The 20,702-nt window shown below is 48.3% G+C and overlaps 7 protein-coding genes across 7 annotated transcripts; 5 read left to right on the top strand and 2 right to left on the bottom strand.

Annotated features, from left to right (window-relative positions):
* Positions 1-498: 498 nt before the first annotated feature.
* TRV_01710 (uncharacterized protein) lies at positions 499-1,665 on the top strand (the record flags this gene model as incomplete). The annotated part of the gene is made up of 1 exon (XM_003024106.1): positions 499-1,665. One exon carries the CDS (start codon positions 499-501, stop codon positions 1,663-1,665), a length of 1,167 nt encoding a protein of 388 aa, XP_003024152.1.
* A 769-nt stretch (positions 1,666-2,434) lies between these two features.
* TRV_01709 (Rad2-like endonuclease, putative) lies at positions 2,435-4,894 on the bottom strand (the record flags this gene model as incomplete). Its single annotated transcript, XM_003024105.1, has 3 exons — positions 2,435-3,000; positions 3,095-4,821; positions 4,881-4,894. The coding sequence occupies 3 exons, from the start codon at positions 4,892-4,894 to the stop codon at positions 2,435-2,437; spliced, it is 2,307 nt and encodes a 768-aa protein (XP_003024151.1).
* Positions 4,895-5,378: 484 nt separating this feature from the next.
* Positions 5,379-7,094, top strand: TRV_01708 (uncharacterized protein; the record flags this gene model as incomplete). Its single annotated transcript, XM_003024104.1, has 1 exon — positions 5,379-7,094. One exon carries the CDS (start codon positions 5,379-5,381, stop codon positions 7,092-7,094), a length of 1,716 nt encoding a protein of 571 aa, XP_003024150.1.
* Positions 7,095-7,767: 673 nt separating this feature from the next.
* Positions 7,768-8,286, top strand: TRV_01707 (uncharacterized protein; the record flags this gene model as incomplete). The annotated part of the gene is made up of 1 exon (XM_003024103.1): positions 7,768-8,286. One exon carries the CDS (start codon positions 7,768-7,770, stop codon positions 8,284-8,286), a length of 519 nt encoding a protein of 172 aa, XP_003024149.1.
* A 207-nt stretch (positions 8,287-8,493) lies between these two features.
* TRV_01706 (aldose 1-epimerase family protein, putative) lies at positions 8,494-10,124 on the bottom strand (the record flags this gene model as incomplete). The annotated part of the gene is made up of 2 exons (XM_003024102.1): positions 8,494-8,635; positions 8,824-10,124. 2 exons carry the CDS (start codon positions 10,122-10,124, stop codon positions 8,494-8,496), a joined length of 1,443 nt encoding a protein of 480 aa, XP_003024148.1.
* Positions 10,125-11,337: 1,213 nt separating this feature from the next.
* On the top strand, positions 11,338-14,808 carry TRV_01705 (AT DNA binding protein, putative; the record flags this gene model as incomplete). Its single annotated transcript, XM_003024101.1, has 1 exon — positions 11,338-14,808. The coding sequence occupies one exon, from the start codon at positions 11,338-11,340 to the stop codon at positions 14,806-14,808; it is 3,471 nt and encodes a 1,156-aa protein (XP_003024147.1).
* A 1,621-nt stretch (positions 14,809-16,429) lies between these two features.
* TRV_01704 (protein kinase domain-containing protein) lies at positions 16,430-19,006 on the top strand (the record flags this gene model as incomplete). Its single annotated transcript, XM_003024100.1, has 1 exon — positions 16,430-19,006. One exon carries the CDS (start codon positions 16,430-16,432, stop codon positions 19,004-19,006), a length of 2,577 nt encoding a protein of 858 aa, XP_003024146.1.
* Positions 19,007-20,702: the final 1,696 nt, after the last annotated feature.

The following is a 20,702-nucleotide window of genomic DNA, read 5'->3' as shown; positions in this document are numbered from 1 at the left end:
AAGAAGAAGAAGAAGAAAGAAGGCGAAGGCGAAGACGAAGACGACAAGCAGAACTGGAAGTGAAAAAAGGGGACTTCCTTCGTCTTCCTCTGCAGCTTGCGACCAGGCTTGCCGCTTGGGCGACGACCGCAGCACCAACTCCGCCGCCCGCCTCCTTCCAAGGTTCACCAACTAACTAACTCGTTAGTGAGTTTGCCTGTTAGGCTCAAATTTTCCCGGAGGCGGACAGCTGGCGCAAGACAACTTCACGAGAACAACAGTCGGTCACCTTGCCGTTGCCAGCAGGGAACATCGACTCGCGCCCGCTACGACCCAGACCGAGCCCGAGACGCGCCTGTTATCGCTGAGCGGCGCCATCTTTGCGGCATCCTGAGTGTGCTATCGAGCGGCTTATCAGGCGGACTTTGGCCAGATAACGTTAACTACCGGCGGAGCTTGGGAGTTCGTCCATCACCAGCTTCGAAGATCGGATAGCAGGAAAAAGGACCGCTCGTTGCGATGCCAAACCAATACAAGATTCCCGCGACGCCGCGTGTGATCTCACCGTCGCCGACGCCTTCGGACCTTTCAGAGTCGAGAGAGCACATCTCAGATAAAGGGCCGCTCGCGTCTCCTCCGCCTATCCCGGAAGAAGATCCAGTTGCCGACGATGCATCCGGCTCAGATTCTAGCTTGAACAAACGATCTCGAACCCGATCCCGAAGTCCGATGGTGCTCTCGTCTTCTGTACAGCGCAGGCGCAAATCCAACTCTGGAACTGGCGAGAAGGCTGCGTTGGTAGCAAACGGACACACGTCGGCAAATGGCCATCTCTCACCATACTCGAGCGCCCAGGAAAACTGGCGTGTTATTTCACGGTCTCCCTCTCCCCTCGGCCTGATTCCCCTCCATTCTCATTATAGAACCTTCATCCATCGCCATGAGATTCCGCGGAAGCTGCTACATGTTTCCATCGGCTTTGTTGCCCTCGATTTCTTCCGCAGGGGGGTACAAGCAAACCAGTTAACACCCTGGTTGTTCTCTGCCTTCATTCCTATTTCAGCAACGGACTTCCTACGCCACCGATTCCCGGCCGTCAATAGGTTCTATATCCGCTGTCTTGGGGCTCTGATGCGCGAGACCGAAGTGTCGGGCTTCAACGGCGTGATTTGGTACATCTTGGGCGTCGTTATAGTCCTCCACTTCCTCCCCAAGGATGTTGCCATGGTGTCTGTCCTACTACTTAGCTGGTGTGACACAGCCGCTTCGACGTTTGGTCGCCTCTACGGTCGCTATACGCCACGTCTTCGACGTGGAAAGAGCTTGGCTGGAACGCTTGCTGCCTGGGTTGTCGGCGTGATGACTGCCGTCGCTTTTTGGGGATATATTGTTCCCGCAGTAGGATCATTCCCTAACGATCCGGAAGACGCCAACATGTTTTCTGGCTCTATCAGGCTTCTGCCCTCTGCTGCAACCAAGCTTTTGGAGTGGATCGGCCTCCCAACTCCCACCTCTGATAGCTCCATCGTCTCTGGCCCACTTGCTCTCGGAATTGTTAGCTTGTGGACTGGCGTCGTGGGCGCTGGAAGTGAGTTGATCGACCTTTTTGGCTTCGATGATAACCTGACCATCCCACTTCTGAGCGGAATTGGCCTGTGGGGTTTCTTCAAGGTCTTTGGTGCCTAAATTTCTTCCTAATTTTTTATGTTTTGTGATATTTGGCATTTACTTATCTATTCCTTCTCTGCTCTCCCCCACTGCCGCTCATTATTTCATCGCATTACACTTTACCTCATCACTACTCCACCTGCCGTGATTCATTCAATGTCAATTCTTCCTCCCCTCCCTGATACATATTCCAAAGAAGCCGTTTCTACACCTCTTTCCTGGCTGTACTATATTCGTCCAATTCCCTTTGCCTTGAAGTAACTGCCCATTTGCATCCCGCGTGCCCCATTTCACATTTCTCTCTCCTCCATTTCCCTTGACGATCATCTAAATCTGCAAAACAATGCTCAGTGTTTATTTACCCTACATTTAGCCTCCTCACGCCTTTTAAACTACCCAATACCCCATTTTCTTCTACCTCACCCTTCCTTTTTGTAATGATTAATGTTTCACTTTCCAAGGTTGACTTTTACGTTAATATCTGGAGCCGGATTTCCTTTTATTGGTTCGCGAAGAGGATAATAGAATTTATTCGGATTATAGATTGCTTTGCATGCACTCTAAATATTTACGGTAGATTAGTAGCTTTACATTATTCAATAAATCCAATGTGTGAATATAGTAACTGGACCTAGCCTACACCAGCAGAGCTGTTTTCATCGTCCTATGCCCCGTCCACGTTGAAACAGGCAAATCCAATTGTGATATATAGTCATCCAAGATTATTATCCCCTAGGCAGTCGGCATTCCACCTGGTCGGAATATTCAAAAAGCATAGTAATTCCAATCAAGTAAGATCAACTATACTAACGTACCCTAGGCATATTAGCCTGCCTGATAAGCAATTCAAACTCGAGTTCTTCTCAGAGCTTAGCAGACAGGGACAATCTGTAGTTGCACCCTGGACCTGAGTCCAAAATCCATTGTCAATTTTAACATGCAAAGCAGGAGGACGATGCTCGCTGGATATCATCTTGGGCTTGAAAGCATCCATAATACCTTCTGGTGCAGGTGGTCCATTGTCTCTATATAATACATGACGATCTGTTTTCTGATGTCGCGTCCGGGTATCACTTGGAGGGTTCATATTGTAAATGTTATCCAATTCGATTGATAATTGATTCAAGGACGGGAACTCCTGAGTAGCAGAGTACGACGGATGTGGTGAGGGGCTTTTCGTAATGGCTTTCTTCTCCTTGGGTAGTTTTGCCTCATTAGGCTGCACAGGAGGGACCAGAATTTGTTCCTTGCATTTCGGAATTTTTTGCTCTTGAGAGGGGGCACAGACTATGTCTGGTCGAGTGCTTCCTGCGAGCATCCTTTCTGAAATATGTACATGGCTAAGAGCCAAGTCTATCTCGTGAACGTATCTGGTAATGCAATCTTGTAAATTAGGACCAAGCAGGATTCGCATGTGTCGGGAGGGAGTATGGATATTGTTTCCTACCTTTTTTATCTTGCGTATGATCTAAACCCACCGGGTCATCCAACGGGTCACTGAATGTTAGATCGAGAAATTCAGAGGAAGCAGGGAGGTCTGTATTTTTTCCAGACGAAATTGGAGGCGTTTGTGTCCCCGCCATGTCGCTATATGAAAGGCTGTGGCTGCTAGAAGGAGGCAACTCCTTGGCCAATGAAGACGTGGCATTCCGTTGTACAACAGGTCCTTTGGTTATAGTTCCATACCGGAGAATAGAACCAGCTTTCATTCCCGGGTCAACCACTTTGGGTTTTTTCTTCCGTGTCTCAGACTTCTTCACCGGCCGTTTTTTAGCAGCCTCCTTCTTCTTGCACTCCGCAAACCAATCATCCACGGTATCTGGGATACCTCGACGTACTATGGCTTCAAACAACCATGCTTTCTGGGAAGCAGACGGGTCATACTCAGCCAGAGTACTTTTCCTGACCATAGCGTGACTTTCCTTTGGTGTATCATCATTATCGGAAGAGTCAATGTTCATAACCTCCTCTTCTTGTGGGCTAGTAGTGGTAGTTTCCTGGTCCAGGTCAACATTGACAATTTGGAGGGGCACATATTCTAGTTTCAACACTGGTAATGCATCAAAGGAATCGGCCGACTTGTAACCCAATATTTTAAGTGGCAGCTTGTCCTTTGGTGTTCCAAGAGAGCTATAAAATAAATTATAGCTTAGCAAAGAGGGCGCAAGTTTTCTTATCAAGTTCTTGGCCCCTATTGCATTTTTCCACCCCAAGTATCTGCCAACAAATGCGCGAAGCCGGTCAACATCGATTCTTCTGCCCCATATGTCTGATCGGCGAAGTGCATTCATCTCCTTGAGGGACGAGGTGACCGGATGAACACAACTTCGTAAAGCTGCCAAATTCGGAAAGTCGGCAGGTATCTTAACGGCTTTATGTTTAGTTTTAAAATACCCGCTTTCATTACTCTGGAGTTCATATTGAAGGCGTTCCCGCCATTCACACAATGCCTCTTCGGCTTTCTTGGTTGATCGCCCAGATAGTAGGTCCTGAGTTATTTCAAGAAGATCTTCGCCAAAACCAGCTCTAGCGATCTCAACTGCTAGTTTTGGACCGCAGAGAGCTACACCAGCAGGCGAATAATCTCCACCACTCAGTAATGCAACTAAAATCATGCCCCTGGTATCCAGTGTGACCTTGCTATCTCCATCTTCCGCCTCGGTATTGTACAAATCAACATGGGTTGCAGCTCCTGACTGCTTGGCCGAGCCCTTGGAATAATTGAGAAGGGTAACCTTGGAGCCGAACATGAGGGCATCAACATCGTTACTCATAACGGCATCAACAACACCTGCCTGCTGCAGTTTTGCACATTCTGCCTCGGCTTCCCCCGGGGCCATATGGCACGGATACGAAAATAGTTCAATTAGCTTCCTTGAAAGCTCTATTTGTGCGGCGGCGGCATTCTTGCTGACCAGCCGGCCTCTTTTGTAATCCGGTCTATGTGGCCCATCGAAAACAAAGATTGGTTGGATTGGCAGAGAAATCAGCCTCGTTAGTCGGAAGAAGAGGGTCCTAAGGGCGGGATTTGCCCCTCCTTGTGCTGCCTGGACTTGAAAAAGCCATATGGAAATATCAACAGCTAAGCGTAATGGCTTTCTCGTGCGTTGCAGATGGCCGACTGAGTATCTGGCCAAGGAGATACGCTCCCCAGGACCGAGCTCATCTTTCAGACTATTAAATATGCATCAGCAATCTTCGTCCTTTGCAGGATAATAGGTATTGTTCTTTACCCAGGAATCCCCATTCATGAGTTAACACGCAGACGTGGACGTTCCAGTAACGATCGAAGGAAGACGGATCTCGATAGATGGTCCACTAAACGCAACTATGAGGATTTCATGACATCAGAGAATCCAAAAAAACAAAACAAAAAACGGAGAAAGGGGCCCTGCTGCTCATGGTACCAAAGCGTTGTTTACTTGGGCTGCGGAAGCTGAGAGAACGGACGGACAGGTAAACACGGAATGTCTTGGCGGCGGACCAAAAATAGACTTTCATCTCGAGGAGCCTCAACTTCTTCTTATCAAGTTTGTGACAGTCAATTCTCCAGCGCAGCAGCGTGGAATACTCTGGCTGAAGAGGTCATCGTCTATTTTTGCTAGCTAAACAGTTATCTGTATGATGATTAAACGCGAGAAAACACCTTATTCCTGATAATTCGTTGTTCTTTGACCAATTAGCCAGGGAAAGACACTCCTTCGACCACCACACGGTGAAGAAGCTCGAGGATGGCCGCAGCCCCGTCGTCTACAATCGATTCGGAAAGGAGACAGTCTCTATCGAGCGCCAGTATACGAGGAAACCTTCGTCAGGCTCGCGGCTCCATTGTCTCCATCCCTGGGTCTCCTCATACGCCACAGCAACAGCGCCCAATACTATCTCCGTATACAGGGACTTCCTCCCCCGGCTCCTCGTTTCGTCAGGAGGAAGATGCAGTGATACTAGAAATTGGGTCAAGATGGCTTCGTGCGGGGTTTGAAGGGAACAGTATGCCTACCTGCGTAACTGGGTTCGGAACTGAAGAAGGGAGAAGGGTTGGTGATTATCGAGGCTGGATTAGGAACAACAGCAGCACTGTGAGAAAACGACTTACCTATGACGTTGAAACATGGTCGAAGAATTATGAGCTTTGGACCTCAGATCTTCGGGGGTTTGATATCCAACTCTTTGAGGATAGGATCGAGCGTGCTATTCGAGAGGTCTATAACAAATACTTACTCACCGATGCTGGTTCTTCAAGACTAGTGCTTGTTATACCCTCTATTGTCCCTCACCCACTGCTGGCATCGCTTCTCTCAACTATATTCCACCGCTGGAAGTACCCCAGTATCACTTTATTGCCAACTGCGGCGATGGCGACTGTATCCGCCGGTTTACGATCATCTCTTGTTGTAGATATTGGATGGGAGGAAACTGTTGTCACTGCCGTTTACGAATATCGAGAAATCCGGTCAAAACGAAGCACCCGCGCCATGAAGATGATGATGCATGAAATGGGGAAGATGCTTAGCAGCGTTATCTATGAGATAGAAGGATCTAGCCTTGGTGGGAAGGAAAGCTCAGTATGTATTCCATTTGAACTTTGTGAGGAAATTTTGGTGCGCATGGCCTGGTGCGAAAAGAGCTCTCAGAATTCTGAAGATTCGGAATTTATGAGTGCGCACTCCGCTCCCTCGACAGTTTCAGAAGGCGGTAATAGAGACACCTACTCTCGCTCGTTGGATTCGAAAGTTTCAGTCCCCTTACCGATTGGATCAGACTCAAAATATACAGAAGTACCCTTTTCGCGGTTTTCACAACCCACTGAAACTACTTTATTCGGTGGGCCATATGAAAACCGAGACTGGGATGACGAAGACATGCCCTTGGATATCCTGATATATTATTTCCTCCTCTCGCTTCCACCTGACCTTCGAGGAACCTGTATGTCACGGATAGTATTTACAGGTGGCGGTGCGAACATTCCAGGGGTACGACAACGCATATTAGATGATGTCAATGCCCTGGTTGAAAAGAACCAATGGTCTGTATCTAGGGGGAAATCCATAAACAAGAGGAAGAGCCGTTTATATGAACAGAACGGTAACGGGAATTCGACGCCATCAAATACGGACGAGTCGAACTCTGCCTTCCGGGAGCCACCCGAGCTAGAATCAAATTTTATCGATGAGAAAATGGACTTAAAGCGAAAGGACGATAGATATGTTCACGGAGTGCTTCGCCAGGTCGAATCGATGGGCCCATGGGCTGGGGCTAGCCTACTTGCCAGCCTCAAAATCAGGGGTATGGTGGAAATTGAACGTGAGAAATATCTCCAGCATGGTCTGGCGGGTGCTAGCCGTGATTATGAACTGAACCCCCCTGATCGGAGATCTGGCCATGGACAAGGAGCTGTTCGAGCAGGTGGAGACAGATCCAGTTGGACTCTCGGTGAATGGAGATGATAGTATTTGTTTGCTTGCACATGAGCTGTCATGTCTTTCGCCTTGTTTTGCGTGTTATAAGATACCCTTAGAATACATTTTACTTGCCTTTCCTTCAAGTTATTCTTGCATTAGCATATTATGGGCTGGACGGATACAGGTGTGTATATCCTCTGCGAGCGGAAAAGCTGATACCTTGATACCTTTACTTTGATACCTCTCTGGGGCCGATAAACATATGCAAAGACAAAGGCCAGTCCTTCATCACTGAGCTACTAGGCCTCTACTCTAGGCACTAGCTAGGGAGACAACATAGAGCAGCAGTTATATTCCTACTACTTCCTTTGGGGACAATACAATCACCCTTGTCTCTCCATATCCAGTCACATACTCTATTGGGCCCTTGTCAGAAACAGAGTGACAGGACACTGTCACAGTCACTTGGTATTTCTATCACTTTGCCCTGGTGTCCTGCTCACTTTGATATCAATTCTGTGTTCCTCAAGTTGAAGTTGCTGGAAACTTCCTTCTTCGACAACTCTGGTAGCTCTTTATTGCAAAACGCGAGTGGTCTCTTCTTCTTCTTCTTTTCACCCACCTCTCTCAACCACCACCATCATCCACAGTCTTCTTCATCCTATCTCACCCCAAGCCGCAACCAGCCAGAGAGAAGCACGCTTAAGTCGCCGAAGCCATGGAGACGCCACAGCCCCGTCAGCCGGAAGAGCTGCGCCGAAAGATCTCGACAAGCTCGCTTCTTAGGATCCCAACCACCGATGAAGAAGCCCCCATCTCAGTGCATTTCACCTCCGACGATAGCTCGAAGCCCTGTATTACAACTCCTCCGCCTCGTGGCCGCGAAGGATCCCACTCGCCAACTCCATCTAACGCCCCGCCTTCTCCCCGAGACGAGCTTCCAAAGGATTTCGTTGCTCTTGATGGCCTCTTGAACTATCACCTCAGCCAGCTGGATCGTATAAAGAATGAAATCAAAGAGCACAACACTACCCTTGACCAGCTGAGCTATACGCTAGCCAACATGTCTACACGTCCAGAGGTTCAATGTGCTGCTATGTACATGAACTGGCGTCTTCAGGGGGTTAGAAACGCGAGAAACCTCCTGGCAAAGTTTGTTGCCTTTCACCTGCAGGAGATTGACCGTATCTCTGCTTTAAAGCTGGAGATGGGTGGGAATGATGTTCTTGAGATGTAAGTTATTATATTCTTTCCCTAAATCTCTCTTTTCCTCTCTCCAGGCGCGTAGACTACTATAATGCAATGACTCTTAATCATAACTTGTGCATATCTAACTGACTCCTCTATAGCTGCCGAAACCTCCCTTCCTCGCGTGAATGGAATGATATGTTCTCTTATTAAACTAATACTCACCGGGCGTCACCACATTGTATTCTCTTTGTGTCTAAAAATAGTACTTGATGCAGAAGACGAGGAATAATTTGCATATATTGTTCTTGTGGGGGACTACTTTGCCTTCCTTTGTCACTGCTCTGGTGGCCTTAATAGCTTCTATCAGTCTACACCAATATTGAAGCAAGCCTTTCCTAAATATGAACTCTTAAATGGTCATATGAACTAGTATTACTGTGTGCTGTACGTTGTAATAGAATTATTTAAAAACAAACAAATAAAAACGAAAAAACCTGGTTGCATTTACATCCACAACCCCCCATGCCCCTGCAGCGAAGCCAATGCTTTCCAGGCAAAAGCTCAGGAAGCACTAAACACATACGTTGCCCAGTTTATCGCAGGACCTGACTCGGGAGAGTATATTTGGAACGGATCCTGACCCCAGTCAGGGTTATTGATGCCATCAATCCACCCCTCGGTTTCAATGACAAGGCAACCATACTGTTCTATCTTATCCACAACAGTACCGTTTCCATCCCCGCTAGCCTTATTCCTTGCCACTTGTGAGCTTTTCACCGGGATCGTGCCATTCTGACCATTGCAGGAGTATATTTGAATCGCCTGCTGATTTGTTGTGACCAGCATATTTATACCCGTAGTGACCGAGGACATATTCACAGCAGGGACCATTGTTTGGGGGGAAGAAGTCCAGTCAGACGCATTATTGGGCCTATCAATAATGAAGCAGTTATCGTACCCAGTACAATTTGCTCCACAGATTCCATCTGCGGACTTGATATCTTTCCCGATCAACTTCCCCTTTGTGAAGTCTAGGGTACCATTGAGGGAAGAAGAAACATTTCCTATGTTTCCGGTTGGGATAAGCCGCGAGTCCACCTCCACGTATCGACGAGATAGTGGTAGTTGAAGTAGCGTGTCCTCTAGCACGGTCTCATTCTTGAAAGCGTTGAGATTCCAGTATATATGAGGTGACAACATTATGGGCGTCTTTTTTGTCAAAGAAAGAGAAATGGTTCGGGCAGTGAACTCTGCTTGTGGATTGGGCCTTTTCAAGCCATATGAGGAATTAACACTGAACGTGACATGATTTATGACATCACCCGGGAAGTGTTCATAGCCGGAATCGAACAAGGTGAAGGTTATGGAGTTATCCGACAGAGCCGTAACAGTCCAGTTACGCTGGTCATAACCAACACTCCCACCGTGTAATGTCTGAGTTTTATTCAGCTCGTTTTTTGGTGTATTGTATGTAGTTCCATCTAGAACAAATGTACCATTTCTAATCCTGTTGGCATATCGTCCGACAATGCACCCAAAGTACGTATGGTTAGTGAGTGTGTCTTTGACATAGTCCTGGGGGTCATCGTAGCCAACAATAACATCCTGCATCTTACCCTCACGATCGGGGACCATGAGAGAGATTAGACGGGCACCGTATGGAATGAACGATGCAGTAATGTTATTTGCAGCAATGGTGTATACTTGGAGTGGATTCGACGACGCTCCATTGGCTAGGGGGCAACTAGATGAGCCATTCATAGGCGTCCCATTTGAAGGTGTAGTGCCGTTTAATTGGTGATGAAAGTTCCATGCTGAGCAGCTGGGTGTTATGCTGAGGAAGGCTAGCGGCAGAAGCATGAGTTGGCGAAGGACACCGCACATGGTAAAGGATGTATGTGATAATACAGGTGATAACTAATGAAGTGTGCACATAAAGGGGAAACGGACGTAGAGTGTGGAGTGTGGAGTGCCACAAAACAGGGGACGATCCGGATGCTATGAAGGCTCACTGAAGAGGTTTATATACCCCTTCCTTCCAACTATTTTAGGTAATATTGATGGCAAAAGCAATGACGATGTGAGGGAGAAGACGTTGCATGTACCGTTGCAAGCATAAAAAGCCAACCACTGCCACCAGCTGCGCGGATGGAACACTGGAAAGGCAAACTGTGAGTTCTTATTTGATGGAGTGTGGTCTCCCCCGCATTATGTAGCATGGACGGGGATCGATGTTTGTTTCTTCGAGGAGGCGAAAGATACGAGCCGTTGTGGCTTGAGCTTCCATAGCTCATCTCTCCAAACATTTTCCGTAGGACCCTACTTCCTTCGGACATAATAGCACGGCGGAAACTGTTTCATTGCCTGGCGAAGCCATCTATGGAATGTATTTATGGCTATGACGCAACCCTTTGCAAAATCCCTCCTTCGTCAGTGTGACATACCTGGGTACTGCATGGTCCTCGTAGTATCGAGTCGTTTCCTGTTCCAAGGCTCTCCTTGTGGCTACATTAGCACGAATACACAGCCTCTGGCCAAAGAATCTTTCAACAGTACAGCTTTAGCAGTCCTTGGTCTCTTTCTTGTCATTGCTTTCAATAATCTCGTTGTTGATATAAACAGAAAAGATGATGATGACATAATACAAACAAGCAAAGGATCGACATCACTACCTGCCATATTGGGCTAGAACCTGAGCGCCCGAGCCCGCGATTCGGCAAGATAGTTTTTCCGAGCCAGATAAACAGACTTCCCCTTTGGGCTAGTGTAATGATGACTAATAATGTCAAGCAACACGGCCTGTTGGACAATTTGGAGATTTGGAAGCTCGAGGACGAAGGCGAAGGCGAAGACGAGGACGAAGACGAGGGAAGACAGACGAGTTAGTATGCCAGCAGCCTGGTATATTGAGACTGCTCTTCTGACCCTTCAGCGAAATACATAAGATACGGAAAAAGCTACAAATAGCTCGGTTGTTTTTCGGGTTCTTTCGAGGTCAAAGCATGAATCTTTGTTTACCGAAGCGCTGCGATACACCACCTTGCGACAGGGCGCATGACGGCGCCGGGATAGACAGACACAAACAGGAGCGTCGATGATGGCCTCTCGCAGCAGCACCTCCTCTCCAGATCCCTTGGGATACCCAGGCGACCCGGAATATCTCCTCTCGTCCGCCAAAAAGCCGTTCTCTCAACGAATCATGTCACCGCAAAAGCGCGGAACCCCACGACGTGGACGACCACCACTACATCAAAAGAGCTACCAGTCTCCAACGAAAAGTGTGAAGAAAAACGGCCAAACGATACGATTAGAAGATATTATACTGCCTTCCACGCCATCGGGAAATTCGAGAGCGACGCGTTTCGACCGGAGATCGCTGTCCCCAACCAAGGCTATCCTGCAGTCAGACGGTAACATTAGTCCATGGCGCATACGAGTCACTGTTGAGGCTGAACAAGAAGACGAAGAAGACGGGGGGCAGGCCATGAAGCAAAAGCGACTCGGGCCATGGGTTGACGGTAAGACAGTGAAGGTACCATTGAAGGGGACTTCTTCGACGGAACCAACACCGAAGAGGCGCCGGCGACGAAAGAGCAGGACTGACATCACAGAAAGACCTCCTACACCGGGGCCTAAAAAGGGCGATATGCCTACAGAAGCAGCCTCGGCGACAATTGAGAAGGGACAAATGACTGGGGTTCAAGAGAACACAGAGGCGGTAGAGGATGTTATATCCAGCGTGGAGGATAATGCTCTTCCACAGGATTTGGACGAACCGACTCAGGGTTTTGGAGATGTTTTTTTGGATCTGGCGGCAGATGGAGATACAGATGATGGTGATGATGGCGGCGGTGATGCTTTGATGGGTGATCACGTTGAAATGAACGCTGGGCCACGGCAGCCTTCAACAAACGAAACTGGGATCACACCATTAGACAGAAGGAAAGATCTAATGTCGCTGGAAAATTCCAAGGTTTCCTCTATTCGGACAGCTCTATCTCCTATCAACGTTACGAACGCTGGTCGTACGCCCCGGCCGAAGCGAATATATCCAACTCCAACCTCATCTTCTTTGATAGACGAAACGCTGGAAAAGCCCGCCAACCATGTCGCTGAGACAGATCCAACAGACGAGCATCGCGAGTTTGACTCAATCATGGAAAGCGAGGGATTCAGCATGGTCTCGCTCAATACTTTACCCTCAGCCAGACAGCGACTGCGCCAAATAGTTGAAAACCAGGCCAGCCGTACTAAGACACCAAAATCCCATGCAACACCCCGGGCATTGCAGCAAATTTCCCCGAAACCCACCTCAACGACTGCATTATCGCCTAACATTTCCGCTACCCAGTCATCTTCTAAACGTCCACATAGCCAATTATACGAAGCTATCTCGTCTCTCCAACAATCATCCCCCAGAGATATGACCTCAAGACTTCATCGCACACCACGGCTCAACAACCCTCGTTCCGTAACTCGACCTCCCCCTGCCCCTGCTGCACCACCTGAAATTATACCCCCCAAAAGGCGGCCCTTGGCTCGATTATGTCGCGTAATACGGGCTGGAATTGCTCTCCATGGCCTCCTGGATCGCAGGCGACAAAGTAGTAACCTCCAAACCCCGTTTTCAAGCCCTAACACGGACTCTGCCGACGATATGGCGGCTACACGGCGGAGACTGGACCATCTATTCCAAGATTTCAATATGGAGACACGGCGAGAACTGCGCGCAGGGGTCAGATTTGGAGAAGAGCTTGTAAAAAGACTTCGTCAGCCAAACGGAAAGCGGCGAGAGCTATCCGTAACGCGGGAAAGCACAAGGCTACAAGAGATAACATCTATGCGGCCAAGCCAGAACGTGGTTTACCCGGAGTTAGGAGGCGCATCTCAGGGATTCCAGCCAGCGACAGTACCTGCCCCTGAAAATCGGGAAGAAGAGATTAAGGATGATCCACGCCAGGAGCCTTATCCAGCAGAGGAAAATCCCGAAGATACTTCAATGGACTCACTAATGGCTAGACGTGAAGCTGAATGGCGGCGTGAAAGAGAAGCTATCAGCCGTCAGATAGAAATGGCCAATGAGAGCCAAGTCATTGTTATTGATAGCGATGACGGATTGAGGCAACCGGCGGCTCGCCCAGGGGTGATGGACAATCACAAGGAGAACAATCCTCAGCAGCGAAATGAACGAGACCTGGTTAACAGTCAAGATGATACGGAGAATGAGAAGGAGGATGAGGTAGAGGAAGTTTACGACGGGGATGAGACTGACATTTGGCAGCAAGCGGCTCGTGAACCTGAAGCTCGAATTGACTCCCCATCCTTATCTGATACTGCGCGCAAAGAGTTACCTCAACACCGCAAGCTTGGCTTCCCAAGCCCTCGGGCTGGGACGGAAGAAGAGGCTTATAGCGCAACTGATGATTACGAAAGCGTCGCTCTTCCAGACCTCTCTGCTGGCGGAGACGCTTTCCCCAAATTGGCTGTTGGCAAGTCGAAGATGGATCAGTACAGGGATACGGATGCATCCTTGTCACCATTGCTCGGGACACCAGACAGCGCCACCATTCGATTTTATGAGGGGAATTTCAAGCGGTCTAGCGTGGGGAATTCACAACATCACCACTCGCGGGAAATGTTGGAAAGCCTGCCTCGGCGTAATAACCGTAGTTTTGACGAGCCGGCAGGGTCAGAAAACAGCCACCCCAAAGGGGACCAAGAGAAATCTATGCCGGGAGAGGATGGAGGAGTTATTGACAATCCTCTCAATACCCTACCCGAAGGTCAGTCTAGCATCACTCCAGTACCACTGCGCAACCAGGACGAGGTATTACAAGGTGCGAATATCGTCCAGGAGGAAGCTCTTTCTGAAAGCGACGTCTATGTGGAAGTGCACGAAGAAGAAGGTTCGGAAAACGACCCTGCTGAAAGTGACATCACCAATCCGTCTATTCCAGACCCCCCAGAGCAGACATCCACGGTGACATGGTTCAACAAATTGACGAGCAACCTTGCACCAGCATGGCTAACCAGCACCCCTGCTCCAACAAAATCTTCGAAACAGAGGCCGACCGTAAGAACTAAGCAAGACGTTGGCTCGATTTCTAATTCTGAGATCGCTGTCCCTGCTACACAGCCCTCTGCCAGGAGTCAGGATTGGGGTCGTGCGAAAGGCAAAATTCTTGATAGACACTCCTTTGTTAAACCACTCGCGATTTCAGGATACTTTACTGATGACCACTATGTCGAACTTCGCGAAATTTATCGAGAAGCGAAGATGCGACCGGAGAAGTTCAAATACTATCCTACCGATGAACGGGATGAGATGGTTGGGCAGTGGATGTGGTCCGCGGACGGCCAGCACCGTCGCCAGGTCACAGAGATCCAACTGATGATTGTTGAACGATTTCGCCAGAACTTAATCGAGGACGATCTCCGACATGGAGGAGAGGGAGAGATGGAATGGAGTGAAGAAGATATCTTGTGGAGATTATTCAGTATTATTGTTGGAGAGCAGATACGGAAGCAGAGAAAGGAGCAGCAACAACGCCTCCAGCTGCATCACTGATTGGCGTTATTTCTTTTGTTTGCTGTTTTATGCACCAGATGTTTTCCGAATTGGATGGTTGTTTTGGCGTTGCCCTTGATATCCCTTGGGTTGGGCAGGAATTGCGTTTGCTGGATTATACAGGGCCTAACTAAATGTTGGTGTCTGGACGTCATTATTTTGGTATATATAGTTTCCTAATAGCGGATTATCTTCAACGTTCCATATTTTCTGGCCTCTCTGACTATTACTGACTATCCCCGAGCGCCGAAGGATCGATTCCTTTCGGACTGGCTGGCTGGATTGTTTCGACACGATGTGATCGACCATGACTCGGGCTTGATATTCAATATATAGTCAGCCACTGTTTGTTGGTGTTATTGCTTCTTCGAGTGTGAAGTCGTACGACAGTGTCTCCGCTAGCAAAATTTCCAACGATGGGCGGACGATGTGGAGAACAAAACGGCCATGCAAACGGGGGGGGGCGAGAAAAGAAAAAGAAGCAGAAGAAGGCCAAACAAAGGTCAAGATTTGCCAGGGGGTTACCTGTTTGCGATAGGCGAAAGGCCATGTCGACATCCATTTGGGCACGCAACTTCGTATCTGTTATTGGTTGACATAGCGGGACGAGGAACTCGGTTATCTGGGGGTGAAGGGCCACTCACCAGCTGTTTTCGCCTCTCAAGCACCCTCAGGGACCCGCGATCACAGCTTCGAGCCGTCCAGCATTCCCCACTACATGCGACAGTTGCCGCCTTCTCCGATGACGCAGGATTCAGATGGTTTTCCATCAGTCCGTATCATGGGCATGGCGCTCTCGCTGGGGCCGAAGAACGAGTAGTACGAGAACACCATCGTGTCTGATCGAACTCTTTTTTCTCATGCTCCTCAACTAACTAACTCGTTTAGCCCGCTGTTTCATGGCGCGCACACGAGCAGTTCTTTTTCTAGAATTGTTCCCGTGTGTTCTGTTCTCGAACAAGCCCCCTCTCCTCTCCCTTCCTTTGACGGGAGGGAGGTAACGAATCTTGACAAATTTCCCCCGTCATGCATGCAAGGTGCCACCAATTAGGACGTTGGTTATCATGTTATTAAAAGCACTGGCAGGGAGCCAGGAGAACAAACAAGGAAAAGCCCGGCAAGCCATAGCGCAGATGGACAAGGTCCTTTCATGTGGTCAACACAGATCCCATGGGGAAGATATCCACTTGTCAGCCAGGCCCCCTGCTCAGCCCGGTCGAAACTCCAGAATTGGGCTAATCCCTGCCAGACTAGTGTCGCCTTTCCGATGCATCTAAGTAATTGGCTGGCCACTTCCCAAGCGTTTGCTCATGCAAAATGTGACTGTGGGGGAGAGATCACTCGGTATATTGACTAGATATACTGTGATGCTCCCCTATTTTCACTCTTCTCCTTGGCCATGGCACTTTTTCTTTCAACGGCTGGTCAGCTTTGATTGTTTTATGATCGCTCTTTTTTCCTCTCCCCCCGACATTCTGACATTCGATCATACATTCAACTGGAACCGAGAGATGGAAACGACAAGAATTATGCAAGCCTTGATATACATCTACTGTTAGAAAGAAGAACTTGACAGTGCCCACGCTGGATTGTTTTCCGGACCCAGTAAACGGTAGGAACCATGGGCCCTGCAACTGCATTATGGACGGAGGCGAAAATAGATTTCACCGTCACGCGAGAATTTGTACTGAAGCATGTGGACCCCATCCTCCATCCACGCCTGAACAGTAAGATCGCATTTGGTGAAGGATTGACGGATGACACTTATATCGAGTGGATTTTACAACGAGGTCGCAGGCTCTTTTTAATTCTGGTGGAAATCGAGGTTCCGAGTCGTATTTTTCGCCTTGTGGATGAGACGTATGATGATTCAGATTTGCCCTTCGACTCGAACAAGGCAGAGCTCCTTCGGCTCTCTCCGGACCGCGAGGACCTTTTCTTGAACTGGAGGTTCGTCGAGGTCCAGAATCGGTTTTTAGCCAGAGGTATCGAAGCTGGACAGCATATCACGTACGATGAAGATGAAACCATACCTGTTGATGTTTGCAAGGAACGGCCCGCAGTTGTACTGTCCGATAGATTACCTGTCGAAAAGGTTTCGCTCCCTGGAATCGAGACGAAAGAATATCTTCGCGTAAAGATTGCCATTGGCGAGGATACAGCATCTCACTTTCTAAGCGAGTCGGATGTCCTAAGGGAGGTCAGGTCGTTGGAGCGCTTTTCCCACGAACATATTTTGTCAATTTCTGGCACATATACAGCTGAAAGCACAGTCAATGTGCTATTCCACCTTCCCGAATGCAACCTACGCTCGTTTATCAATGACAGACATACTTCCGCTCTCCGAAAGTTCTCAAAACTAGAGCAGAAAAGATGGCTTGTTAACTGGCCAAATTGTTTAGCCAGTGGACTCGCTTGGTTGCACGACCAGGGCTACGCGCATGGAGCTATCCGGCCATCAAATATCCTGATTGATGCCAAAATGCACATATACTTGGGCCTCTTTGATGTTCACGACCTTCTTGTCGGCCTAAGAAAAGAGGAATTTGCCGAAGCGTACGAATACGCTGCACCCGAACAGTGGTCAAACCAACATTGTGCCTGGCAGCAACCCCCCGGTGGTACCAGAAATGCCTTAACCCGTACTGACAATCTCGCATTTTCTCCTCTGACGTCACAAAAGGGTTCTTACGATACACGAGGTCGACTTACATCCTGGGGATCATCCTCTGATTTCTCGAGCGTTGGTCCATCCAGGAAAAGGGCATCTTATGCCCACTCCACGTCAACTACCAGCACACATGGATCTAATCAAAGCGCAACCTTCCCATCACCACCACAAACTATCCCTAACAATTCCCATTGTTACTCTGCTGAACAACTACCTCTGGCCTCTGATGTCTTTTCTCTGGCTGCTGTGATTCTCGATATAATAACCCATTTATGCAAGCGAAAGCAATCAGCCTTCGCCCAACATCGTGGATGTACGAGCCGAACAAAGTCATCGGTTCGATCTACGAATGATACCTCTTTCCACCTGGACCAGAATACACGACAGATATTTTCCTGGATTGCCATTCTTGAGAAGGACGCCGCTAAGCAGTCTGAGTCCTATTTCCATGCAGTCGATCCGATATTAGAGGCTGTCAAGGAGATGTTTGCCAGAGACCCAAAATATCGACCGCGCGCCGCTTATGTTGCCGATAAGTTTGCAATGGCCATATTGCAAATCGATTTCGGCTCTACTCAACCACATTGTCAGGTTAAACAATCCGACGGTGTAATTGGAAGTCTTCGTTCCTTTGATATGAGTGAGGAGAGCGATATACCGATACCTCCTATGCCGACATTTCCTGAAGATTACAGCTGCTATGCTGTCAACGACAAGGCAACTCAGGATAGCAATAAGCTTCCCAATATTACATACACCGACTCATCTGCACAACTGGGTGGCGCCGAGACTGATTCCTATACCGATCTCAGCAACGGCTCTATTTCACTTTACACAGACGACTCAATTACCAGTTCATCTTCTGTGTATGGCACGCCGTTAACGATAGCTACTCCTGCAACGCCTGCACCGCCTGCTATACAAAAGCCCTGGAATGTGCATATAGTCAACAGCGGGGGTGAATTTGACGACAAGAATATACACCCTGGAAATGACTCTGCCGAAATAATCGACGAGATGATGGAAGATATGCACCTCCAAACTCAAAAGAGCCTTCCACCGCTCCCAGTCCCAACGTCTCATCCTTGGTATGTACCCAGCCGGGTATCATCGTTATTCAACTCTAAGCCTACGACTTCCCACACTTCGTCTCCACTACAACACTCTTATCCGGACAAGCCTTTCGAAGATTCTGGTCTGGGGATCAAACCAACGATACCTCCTCGCCATCCTAATCGCCCCCGTGCCAATACTGGCCCAAACCAGGACCATATTGCTGCTCCCAGGAGTGACCCTGACGACTTCTTCAACCGCCGGAGGAGCAACAGTAGTTTCGGCAGTAACAATGGTGGTAGCAGTGGCAACACGTCTCCTATTGACGGGATTTCAGGACGATTCTCGCTGTTGACTTCCTCGCGCCCTTCCACAAGTTACGGCTCATCAATATCTGGTCTTACATTCAAGAAAAGGGCTTTCATGAACTTTTCTCGCGGCCGACCTGGTCTTCGGACTCCCCCACCAGTTTAAAACAGCCTATAGCACGAATCCATGGCCAATCTACGACTCTCTTTGTTTATATTTTTCACTACGACGGAGCATATCTTGCGAGGTGACACTTTTATATGCTGGTGTTTCACGGTTGGACATGAGTTATGTAGGGAACCGGCTTTTCCTATTGGCACCTTGGGATTCTGATACCACAGTCTATTCTGTTGTTCTTTTAGATAATACACCGATCTCTTTTTTCTTTTTTTCTTTTTCTTTTCTTTCTTTCGTTTTTTTTTTTTTTACATATAGTTCCTTTATGCGATGATGATGGGCTTGTAATCACATGTGTGCTTTAGATGATACTATTTTGATACCCCATATATAGTTGACTAGTGACGTAGTATTTCTTGAAGGTCTTTTGCTTTTTTTTATCTTCCATTACGATTATCTTCTTTAGCCCATTAAAATGTCAACTTCTTATCTCCCAAACCTTTAGGGATACCGTAATCTTGCAGGAGATCTCTTGATACTCTAAATATCAACTACCCCCGCGCCCTGCGAAGTCGAACATCCTGTCAGCTTCTCCGCCAGAAGATACGGGGATCGGCGGATGAAAGATATATAACTGCATGAAAATACGTATGCTATCCCCATTTTCCTCGGCAGGTAGCAAGTTTCTTATGCAAAAGAAACTCCCAAGGCCGATGTCTGCGAGGTAGCCCTTTCTTTCGCCTTGCCCTTATTTAGCCGAGCGATGGCTTACGCTCGCTACAGGCCTTCTTGCCTATAAGCATGGACATATGAGCAGTCCTTATGTGCCTTTCTTTCACCGACCATTCGAACAATAGAGAATACGCAAGTCCACGGTCTTTTTGCAGCCTCAGAGGCTTTGCCCGATACGGATACAGCTCCGGAGAACCCTTGCTCACTCTTCCCCGCAAACTGCGTGTTCAGAAGATCGAGAAAACTTCTGCATGTGGTTTGCAGCACAGGCGACGATGATGAACGGGTGCAGGGTGTGAGAAGCGGGAAGCGGCCAGGGTGAACGGTCAACCGCTTGATGTTTGTAGATCTGGCTGTTCATCAGCCGTCGCTCTACTATCGGGTCTTTTTGCGCTCAAAGATACCCCTTGTCTTATCTTGATCTCTTTCAACGCCGTCGGGCCGTTGCATCGGCAGGTATGTCAGCCTCGACGTCATTGATCTGCAGGTATAGCTGGGATGCAGATTTGGCATTTCGGTCATCTAAGAGGCCGATGTTTCTAATCCGAGGCCAGACGTCCAGAGACGACCGAATTGCTCCAGGGATTGAAGCGGGAAGTATCTGTCTTTGCATCCTCACTTAGCCGGCTAGTCTAATTCACGGTTCGGTACATCTCGTAAGAAGTTCCTAATCATTAATGGGCAAGAAACAATGCGGCGTGTTGGGTCAAGAAGATGGTTGAAGGAATGGATAGTTGATTTACTTGAATATGGAGAGAGTTGTAGTTAGCCTGAAGGGAAAAGCACCTTAGGAAAAGAAGCAACTGATCCATTCCACCAGGCACTTGCAGCCTTATTCGGAGCGGTAGAAAAAACTTATCTGTATCAACTCACTTTTGGACACGGACATACACTGGGGTGTGAGCAGCTGGAAGAGAAGTGACGGATGGCAGGTAGATTGGAAGGCAGATCGATGTACACTAGGAGTTAATTAACCCCGTAACTATTAACTACTTAGCAAGGCAGCACGACA

The sequence above is a fragment of the Trichophyton verrucosum genome (genome assembly GCF_000151505.1).
Source record: "Trichophyton verrucosum HKI 0517 chromosome Unknown contig00125_1.f1.exp, whole genome shotgun sequence".
NCBI lineage: Eukaryota > Fungi > Ascomycota > Eurotiomycetes > Onygenales > Arthrodermataceae > Trichophyton > Trichophyton verrucosum.
This window is presented reverse-complemented; position numbering and strand designations above follow the sequence as displayed.